The sequence below is a fragment of the Haliotis cracherodii genome, unplaced genomic scaffold (genome assembly GCF_022045235.1).
Source record: "Haliotis cracherodii isolate W230 unplaced genomic scaffold, xgHalCrac1.p SCAF_23, whole genome shotgun sequence".
NCBI classification, from domain to species: Eukaryota; Metazoa; Mollusca; class Gastropoda; order Lepetellida; family Haliotidae; genus Haliotis; species Haliotis cracherodii.
In genome coordinates, this window is record NW_027266279.1 from 1419261 (window position 1) to 1429897 (window position 10637).

At 44.4% G+C, this 10637-nt stretch overlaps 1 protein-coding gene across 1 annotated transcript; it reads left to right on the forward strand.

Moving 5' to 3' along the window:
* The first annotated feature begins 1754 nt into the window (after positions 1-1754).
* Positions 1755-8926, forward strand: LOC139471621 (cytidine deaminase-like). Its single transcript, XM_071254011.1, has 5 exons — positions 1755-1825; positions 5757-5876; positions 6529-6640; positions 7930-7987; positions 8469-8926. The coding sequence occupies exons 1-5, from the start codon at positions 1792-1794 to the stop codon at positions 8589-8591; spliced, it is 447 nt and encodes a 148-aa protein (XP_071110112.1). The 5' UTR covers positions 1755-1791; the 3' UTR covers positions 8592-8926.
* Positions 8927-10637: the final 1711 nt, after the last annotated feature.

Genomic DNA, 10637 nt, shown 5'->3' on the forward strand with positions numbered 1-10637 from the left:
GTGATCACGACATGTCAGGTTGATGAGGGAGGAAAGCCCGAAGTGATGATGGGAGTATACGTTTACCACCTTAATGAAACCTACGACTACAGTATAGTGCTGGTAAACCTGGAAACAAAAGAAAGGCAAACTGGGATTCGAACCCACTGATATGATCTTCCTACGTGAACTGTACAGGGCGTTCTTTATGCTGCTATTGGTTGTGTCTGTACTTGACCGTGCGTAGTAACCTCATCACCTTGGCAGAGATTTACTCATCTCTGGTGGTATACGGTTGGCACAGTCGTCTAAGGCGCCGCAATTCGATGTGAAGAGTTGCATCCCTCTAGCGTGCCACCTATGATCATGGGTTCGAGTCCCAGTTGTCTCAAATTGTTTCAAGGTTCGCCTATACCCGAGGATTACACCAACGTCGTAAGCGGCACAGACTCGGACTTTCCCGTCACATTAAGCTGACACGTCGTGATATACTTGTAATACTGTACAAAGCGACGTTAAACCCAACTCACTCACTCAACCTTGAATAGTCCAGACTGTTCCATTAAGCTTATAGGTGTTGGCTCAGCCTATCCCTTTGCCACTGTAAAACAAATGGTTGGTTTGTTTGTTTGCATTCAGCAATATTCCAGCTATATGACGGCGGTCTGTAAATAATCGAGTCTGGACCAGACAATCCTGTGATTGACATCATGAGCATCAATCCACGCAATTGGGATACGATGACATGCATCAACCAAGTCAGCGAGCCTGACCACCCGATCCCGTTAGTCGCCTTTTACGGCAAGCATGGGTTGCTGAAGACCTCTTCTACCCCGGATCTTCAAGAAGTGTGTAAAATACTACCTTTGACACCGGAGAGCTTGTGGCATTATCAGTTTAGTGACCACACTGCCGAAGGAGGAGCACACAATTTCAGACAAAAACATCCCCCAAAGTATTTCCTAATCACTAACTTGTATTGTTCAGTCGAGTTGAAGCCGGAAATAAGGAATATGGGAGACTGTCAGAAGTCGCCGAAAACAATGGAGTGAGCATGGTTTTACGTCGTGTCCAGCAATATTCCAGCAGAATCACCACGGGGGACACCAGAATGGGCTTCACGCTTTGTCCAACAATATTCCAGCAGAATCACCACGGGGGACACTAGAATGGGCTTCACGCTTTGTCCACATGAAGGGATTCGAACCTCGGCTTTCACCGTGACGAGCGAACGCTTTAACCAAGTGTATGTTTATTTGTGTTAATGTTTAACTACTTAAAACAAGAGCGAATATGTGAAACATAACATTGTTTTGATCAAACAAATACATCGTTTTGGATTGGAATATGAACTGGAACAAAAACGAGAATCGAGGCGACCTAATACTTCGGAATTTAAACAAAACACGTTCACAAATACATTTGGAATATTCATGTACTTCAGTGCAAAACTAACATATGCTACAACATGCACGGCATGATTAGTGGTCTGTCTCAGCCCCTGAACCATGTTATTTTCCTTTCCGCCAAGCCTTTGCTGTAATGTTGTAGCCCTAGAGGAAGCAAGTCTAGATTTACCACAGGTCCTTCCATCTCAATGAGGCTCTTTTTTAATTCAAATGTTGTTGCTTGTTTCTTTCAAAAGCATATATTATGAGAGACTACGCGTTAGTCTCGATTTATGGCCACTTCAGACACGATGTGCTCCTCACCGACCCATCGAAATCACGTGATCGACTTGTATATTTCAAATAACGAATGCTCGTCCATTTCACTCGCGTTCAGGAGCTGGTGTTGCAGTGCTAGCCCACAATGGCGATGGAAGGAAAACCTTTCGACGAGCTCGGTAAGCTGTGAGGAAAACATAATAGGCGAATAACTTGTTGCCGTTGGCGATAGTAGGGAAAGTTGTGTGCGTGCTGAGGGTGGGGGACTGCTTTGTGTCGCACGGAACAGAGGATACCGCCTCACCGAATACCACGTGCTCCTTAAAATCGAAGTGGCCATTGTTGCTTTTCAATCTTGAAAATCTTCACATGAACCGCTTGTTGATATGCCGGATTTGGGGTTAATTTAGACATGTACTAACCCCTCAATACACCACTACTAATGATCATCATCATCATCATTATGGTGTATTAACTAAGCCCACGGTCAGCCCTAGCTGTTTCCCGTGTGCGAAATACGCTAGAAGTCGAAAAGCGCACGTAAAATCCCCAATGTAAGTCGGTAAGTACCTGGCTGTTTTTACCGAAGAACTTTGATTGATTGATTTTATGATTAATGCGAATCAATCAATTTCAGGGAACGGATGTGTCCATTCATACATGTTTGCAGACGTAGGCCATCTGATGTCTGATTTTCAACTGCACACGTTTGTATACCGCCGCAGCAATTAAGCCAACAATTAGGAGAAATTAAGAATTCTCCGAATTCAACTTTAAACAAGATCTACGCAAACAAGGCTAGACTTAGAAGAGGTAGGGTTGGTGGTATCCAGGTTTTCTAATGAACAAAATAGAAGAACTGAAAGTTCAAATAAATACTTTAAATTCGACAATTTGTAAGGAAAGGGGTTGAATAATTTTGTAAGGTAGGGTGATGGGTTCTTTCCATGCATGTCATCGTATCCAAATTGCGTGGATCGATGCTTCTAAAATCAATCCCTGGATTTTCTGGTCCAGACTCGATTATTTACATATAGCTGGAATATTGCTGAGTGCGTCGTAAAACAACCAAACAAACAACCATGGAGATGTAGATGCGAGCTATTTTGTGTTAAGGGCCGCCTCCATCAAAGCGACCACATAACTGACCACATTGTACCACAATGCTCTCACTGTAACACACCTGCTCACTTTGCTGCAGCCTCTCTCACTCATATTGCAGACCCTGGTAAGGATAAGTCTTCAGCAACCCATGCTTGCCATAAACATAGTAAAAGGCGACTATGCCTGTCGTAAGAGGCGACTAACGGGATCGGCTGGTCAGGCTCGCTGACTTGATTGATGATGTCATCGTGTCCCAACTGCCTAGATTGATATTCATGACGTCAATCACTGGCTTGTTTGGTCCAGACTCGATAATTTACGGACCGCCGTTATATAGCTGGAATATTGCTGAGTGCGGTGTTCAACAACAAACAAACATAACTTAACTCAGACTTAGTCGTAAGACGGCATTACATATCGTGGCCCTCGGCTTTCCCCGATTTGCCCGGCATGTAAACCGAGGTTGTTGTATTTTATTTGTTAGTGGATAAGTGAGTTAAGGCGATGGCCGCTTTGAACAGTATTTCAGTTACATTATGACGTGAACTGTGATCAATGTTGCTGTAAAACTCAGGCCTTGACGTAAATGTCTGAGACCTGCATCACTTCGGGCTTTCCTCCCACATATATAATCTTGAACGCGACGTTAGACCCCGTTCACCTCACCTCACCTCACCTCACCTCACCTCACCTCGAATGGGAGCGTGTGCCAATGCCCTCCTAGGTCAGTGTTCATATGGTGGTGCCGACCCATATTTCATCAATTACAGCTTCACTTCACTTCACGTCAGGTACAGTAATTATGAGCTTCATAATGTCATAATTGTGCATTAATGACATACGAACATCAGTTTCATAATGGATTTAATCCCTGTATGACCTTTATCGTTTCGCCCAGGTAATGCGTGTTTCATTAGATTATATCATTTATATGCATGAAGATGCGATTTTTCATAACTTGACAAAACTACAGGGGATATAATCTATTAGTTATGGTGAGCGATGTATTATTCAGAAAGGCAGAAGAGATTTGAAATGTGATTAAACTCCAGACCTACGCAACTTTCCGATCAGTTTCATTTGAATTTGTTTTTTAAACGATCAGATACAATACAATCTTTCGGCAACAAGTCAGATGCAGTGTCGTCAGTTCTGCAGCCTATCAGACACGACAATGTCAGTTCGGCAACAAGTCTGATACGATAAAGTTAATCCGGCTAGCTATTCATCAGATACAATGTATTCAGTTCGGCAACAAGCTTTGTCAGGTACGCAGTAGTGAGTTCGGCAACAAGCTTACTCAGACACGACGCAGTGGTTCAGTAACCCATCACACAATGCACAATGTACTCAGTTCGGCAACCTATCAGCTACAATTTAGTTAGTTCAGATTTCAATCACAAACGATGATGTCAGTGTCACGGTGCCAGATAACGGACCCTCGGGGACTGATGCATGCCCTATAGGGTTTACAGCCCTAGCTGTGTCTAGAGGATTCACAGGCACCACTGAGACCCTCGCAACAAGTTAGAGACAAAAAACAATACATCAACCCACATGCATCCAATAACTCTGATAGTAGATCATAACAGACATAACTAAAGTACTGGGGGTACGGGTGGCCCAGTCGTCTAAGGCGCCGCGATTCATTGTGCAGAGTTGCGTCCCTTGTGCACGCCAGAAACCTATGATTGTGGGTTCGAATCCCAATTCGCCCCGATTATGTTTCTAGATTTGTCAGCACCATACCCGTCGTGGGTTTCACCGAAGTGGTAAACGTCTGAGACCTGCATCACTCGGGCTTGCTTCCCACATTAAGCTGACAGGCCGCGATATAACTGGAATACTGTTAAATGCGGCGTTAAACCCAACTCAATCACTCACTAACTGAAGCACTATTGGCACTTCATTTAATAAAGACCATAATGTAAGTAATGACCTACCAACAGAAATACTCAATAACAAACTGACCAAGATCTCAGTATAAATTAGTCTCACATTTGATAAATAAAAGATAACTATGACACCATATAACGTTAACGCCTGATCTAAGGACGAAGAGCCATGGAACTGACCAAGTTTTCCCCATGTCCATAGCCAGTGAGAGGTCCGGGACAGCAGTGGTGTGAGTTCTCCGTGGGAACTGACCCATGGAAAGACAGCGCCATCTTTATTACCCTGGCTCGGACTGAGGACCCTGGCTCGGACTCGCTACTAAACAGTTGTAAACAGCCTCTTGGGGCCAAACTGTTTTAAACAAATACCAGTTAAATAAAACTTTACTATTTTTGACACCATTTTGAAATGAAGAATCAGGCCAATGATTAGAGCATAGCGTAAAATCATGTAGTTTCAAAATAGTAAATGTACACTATTTCAAAAACTACACCGTCCACTACCTTGCCGGATACCAGATCCGTGGTACCCGGCACCGGACAACTCAGTGGAAAGCGTGCCTCCTGGTATCCGGGTATCCGACAAGGTATCTGCCATCGGATACCCGGATGCGTTGTGGGTACATGTAAGTTGAGGTGAGGTGAAATTAGGTTTAACGTCGCGTACAAGATTATTGCACTTATATAGCGACGTGCATGCACGTGTGTGTGTGTGGCTGCTTGTACTAGTCCGGACTGATGCCGATTTATAGTGCTAGCCCACTGAGATACCATGCCGCAGTTTAACATGAATACCCCACTCAGACACAGTATACTGACTCCGAGCCGACCAGTCCTTGTTTTAGCCTCTAAATGCCGAGCGCCAGACAGGGTAACAACAAGTACCATCTTTTAACGTCTTTTGGTATGACGCGGCCGGGGATCGAACCCTGGACCTTCCGCTCTCCGGACGGACGCTCTACCACTAGACCACGGAGGCGGTCCTGTACATGTAAGTGTCCGGAGGTATCCGGAAGGGATCCTGAAAACGGAAACCGCATTTTTCATTAGCTGTGAGGTCGTTCACTGTGGGATGCAGTCAGGTTTGAATAATATCCACGTCTTTTTCTAGACGAGAAACTACAAGAACTTGTGAACGCCGCCTTCGACATGAAGCGTTGTGCCTACTGCCCATACAGCAACTTCCATGTGGGATGCGCAGTGTTGACAGAAAGTGGAGAAATATACGCAGGTAACATGGTAACAGAGCCCTGAGCGACGGATCGGTGCATTGCGATATTACACAAATCTATTCGATAGGAGGTACAATAGGTATTATTTCCCGAATTGTTTTTATTATCTACATATCAGATGGCGTGATTAATAAATGGGACTTCATGGCGTGATTATATTTAGTCTGATCTTCAAACATGTCATAATTGCAGTCTTGGAGACAAGATGTCTAAATTTCCAGTACATGTCACTTTACTGTTGCAGACTTCATGGTGGTGGGTAGACAAGGAGCCACTATTTTGATCATGTCACTTAACTATTGCAGGACCCGTGAAGATTACGGGGTAGAATAGGTCTTCAGCAACCCATACTTGCCGTAAAAGGTTACTATGCTTGTCGTAAAAGGCGACTAACGGGATCGGGTGGTCAGGCTCGCTGACTTGATTGATGCATGTCATCGATCCCAATTACGTGGATCGATGCTCATGATATCAATCACTGAATTGTCTGGTCCAGACTCGATTATATACAGACCGCCGTCATATAGGTGGAATATTGCTGAGTGCGGCGTTAAACAACAAACCAACCAACCAACCAATCACTGTTGCAGGCTTCATGGTGGTGGATAGACAAGGAGCCACTACTTTGAACATGTCACTTCACTGTTGCAGGCTGCAACGTTGAAAACGCCTCCTACGGTCTAAGCATTTGTGCTGAAAGGGTAGCCATGACCAATGCTTTATCCAAAGGTCATCGCAAGTTCAGAGCAGCGGCAGTTTCCTGGTAATGACTTCGTGTTTTACTAGTTTTATACCTACAATCGGAGAGACTATACAAGGATATAGGCTCCCTGCTACAATCTGTTCTATTATTTACAACGGTCTTCGTTAAAGTGTATGAAATATTTCTTATGGTCCCCGCTTAGATTGCGGAACTGTTGGCATTGAATTTTCAACATACCAACCGCAATTTGTATCGCGAAGTATAGATGTGAAACGCCATTCACCGGATATTAACGATATTTTCCGCTTGAATTAGATCTAGGGATCAAGGGAAGTAACTCTAAGGTTATTTTGTGTCTGCTGTAAATACCTGACTGTGGTGTTCTTACCTATTCCGACCAAATCATGCATGCACAAGACATGCCTGCAATATAATTAGGTGTGCGGTGGATTGAATTCATTGTCCACCGGTCCCCCGGGGCACATGGGCTATATATGACAACTTACATTATGTCCCACCCAGGCTCCATTGTGTGAGCAGCCTGCCCGAGGCTCGGCGTTAAGCATTCGTGAGTTAAAACAAGGACTCGTCGCCTCGGAATGTCTGTTTGGGGTATTCATGTTAAATTGCGGCATGGTATATAATAATATGTTTATTTATTATATGGCTCCGTGTAGGCTATGCATTCAAATATTCATCTTATATTATTTTTATGTATTCACATATTTTAGAGACGTGTATTTTAGTGCAATGATCTTGATTTGTTTGTGTGTTGCTTAAGGTCGCCTTAAGCTACATGACGCGATCTGTAGGTATTCGAGTCTGGGCCAGACAACCCAGTGATTGGCATCATGAGCATCGATCCACGCAATTGCGATACGATGGCATGACTCAACGAGCCTAATCCCCCGATCCCTTTAGTCGTCCTTTACCAATGCTTACGATAACCATGGGTTGCTGAAAACCAATTCTAACCCGGATCTTCACGGGCAACAATAATCTTGAACGCGATGTTAAACCACATTTCGCCTCCCCGTCAATACTACAGCTGAAAGAATGCTGATTGTGGCGTAGAATAAATTAACCAACAAACCAAACACTAGTGTTTAAATGATTTAAATTGTACACTTTGAACGGACTGTACCTAGACTGCGGAATGGCAAATTATTCTGAAATATGCCTGAACTTGTTCGACCGTGAATTATGATAATAATAATACCACACCAATCACTTGTAAGGATCAACTTTACCATGTTCGTTCCATCGCCGGTGATTGTCTGCCCTGAGAGCTCGACGAATAGTTTGCTGTGTCTATCTGACAGAAGATAAACTATATGTATTTATTTCAGCGACGTAGTGGACACCTTCAAAGGACCATGCGGAGCCTGTCGGCAGTTTTTTATTGAGGTAAAGACAATCACTGACTGTTTCCATTATCTTTTTGTTCAACGGGTGAGTGAGTGAATTTTAACAGTTTGTCACGTCAGGTGAAGCTCGGAACACATTCGGCAGTTTGACTCGTGGGAGTTTTTCGGGCTTCGGTCCCACCCCGCCCTGTTCCAAATGTGCTTTTGTCCAACCAGCAGTGAATGGGTACCCGGTAGGATGAAATGGTAATGTGACTGTTAGCCTTCTAGCGCCTTAAAGGCACTTGGCTTGTATACTCCCCGTGAGTCTGAGAATGAAAGTGCACACTGAACGGGGTAATAATGTAATCCTTTGAGCATGCTTCAGGGCTTGGCTTTGGCGCATAATTACATGCACATTATTAATATCATGACGCAAAGCCCACGACCTCAGTATGGTTGCCAGTCCAGGGTTAATGAGGAGAACCACAGAAAATACCCAAACAGTCATTAAAACATGCAAATATCTCTTGGTTTCTCAGTTCGGGCTGGAGTGGGACTTGTACATGGTCAAACCGGACAAGACGTGGAGGAAGATGCAGATGGGAGAGCTGGTACCGTTACCTTTTACCCCAGCCTCGTTGCAGGAGGAAAGAGTCAAATAAGAAACACGAACTACTCTGCTTACATGCTTACATCGAACATGTTTATCTCGAAGTATCGTACGTCAATTCCACGAGTTTCCAGGGGATGTTCCAACATTCAGTCTTCACGGTCTCAGCTGACAACATCCAATATGGCGATAACGATATTCGACTGGTTTTGGTAGGGTGCGCCACCTACGACTTTCGATGACCTATTGCAACAAAAACAGATGTTCCTTAACAAGTTCAACAGCAAATCAGTAATGCAGCAATTTATCGGTATTTTATCGATACCCCGAACTAGTTTGTAACACAGGCTGCTGATAAAAGTTCACTATGATGTCGTTGTATGTGAGGATGTTTGAATCTTAGCAATAAAACCTGATGCAGTAACTATATTTCTATACTTTTTTCGAAAATGTTTTTCCCATGGAATATCCTTCAGAGATGAGTACCATGCCCGTTGGGATTGGGGGGGGGGGGGGGGGGGGGGGGGGGCATGTCCTCGGCACCCCGTGCATCAAATGTCGACTAAGGGCGATCTGGTGGTTACAATGCGTGATCTGGCTGACAGCGTGGTCACGTCCCCGATGTTGTGGAGCGATGCTCATGCTGTCACCCACTGGTCTGCCAGGCAAATACTGGATTATTTGAAGGCTTTCGTGACATCGCATCACTGGGCAAATGTCAAGAACTATGTTTATAACGTTTTGCGCGAATTGTATTCACTTTTCACGAAGTGATCGAACCCGTGAAGATTCCGGGGTAGGATAGGTCTTCAGCAACCCATGCTTGTCTCCCCGTGAAGATTCCGGGGTAGGATAGGTCTTCAGCAACCCATGCTTGTCTTCCCATGAAGATTCCGGGGTAGGATAGGTCTTCAGCAACCCATGCTTGTCTTCCCGTGAAGATTCCGGGGTAGGATAGGTCTTCAGCAACCCATACTTGTCTCCCCGTGAAGATCCGGGGTAGAATAGGTCTTCAGCAGCCAATGCTTGCCGTAAAAGGCGAATCTGCTTGTCGTAAGAGGCGACTAACAGGATCAGGTGGTCAGGCTCGCTGACTTGGTTGAAGTATGTCATCGTATTTCAACTGCGTGGATCGATGCTCATGACGTCAATCACTGGATCGTTGTATCCAAACTCGATTATTTACAGACCGCCTTCATATAGCTGGAATATTTTTGAGTGCGGCAAAACAGTTTTATTGGAATCAAGTTGATACCACTGTCAGAAAAAGTTAACTACGGCCTAGCAAGATCACGATGTGTTTCAATTACATCTGCAATTTATATGATATTGGGGGGAAATATGCGTGAATCATTACACAACGAGTTCACAATTCTTGTAGCTGTGCCCGTTTGCGCTCAGACGGAACCCCGTCGTAAAAATGGCCACGAGTCGCTTTTCGGCTTGTCCGGCAATAACTCGATGCTGTGTGGTGTTGATTGCATGTCATCACAGCACGGCGACTTGGGACGCTGCTTCATCTGCCAGTCACTGGCTTCGATTATTTACAGGTCGCCTTGATAGAGCTGTATCAATGTTGTTGACATCCACCAAGACAGGAAGCAATCGATAGTTGTAGAGCACCCCATCGTGACCGTGGGTTCGAATCCCGGTTTGCTCCGATTATGTTTCTAGGTTTGTCAGCACCATACCCGTGCTCGTGGGTTTCACCATAATGGTAAACATCTAAGCTGACATGCCATGATATAACTGTTCAAAGCGGCGTTAAACCCAACTCACTCACTAACTCGGAAACAGTGACTATGACTATGGTTCGGACTTGTTTGTTTGTCTAACGATATGACCTTGATGTATACTGATTGCAAAATGTATTACGGAGGTTTGCACCATGTGACCTCTGATAACCTTGAAATTACACTACTCAAGTACAGGCCGCCCCGCTAGTTATCATGGAGTTTCAAGTCAAGTTGTTATGCATATTTTATGAATGAAAATTATTTCTAACAGTATAGTAGGTGTTGAAAATGTATTTTCTGAGGACCAATATTGTCATCTTTAGTCAACGGTGTCGTCCTTAGCCATTGTGGAGTCGTGTATG

Excerpts from the sequence above, each read along its gene's own strand:
- LOC139471621 (XM_071254011.1), top strand. The coding sequence starts at position 1,792 with ATGGCGATGGAAGGAAAACCTTTCGACGAGCTCG. Across the intron at positions 1,826-5,756 it reads AAAACCTTTCGACGAGCTCG|ACGAGAAACTACAAGAACTT; the intron begins GTAAGCTGTGAG and ends GTCTTTTTCTAG. Across the intron at positions 6,641-7,929 it reads AGAGCAGCGGCAGTTTCCTG|CGACGTAGTGGACACCTTCA; the intron begins GTAATGACTTCG and ends TATTTATTTCAG.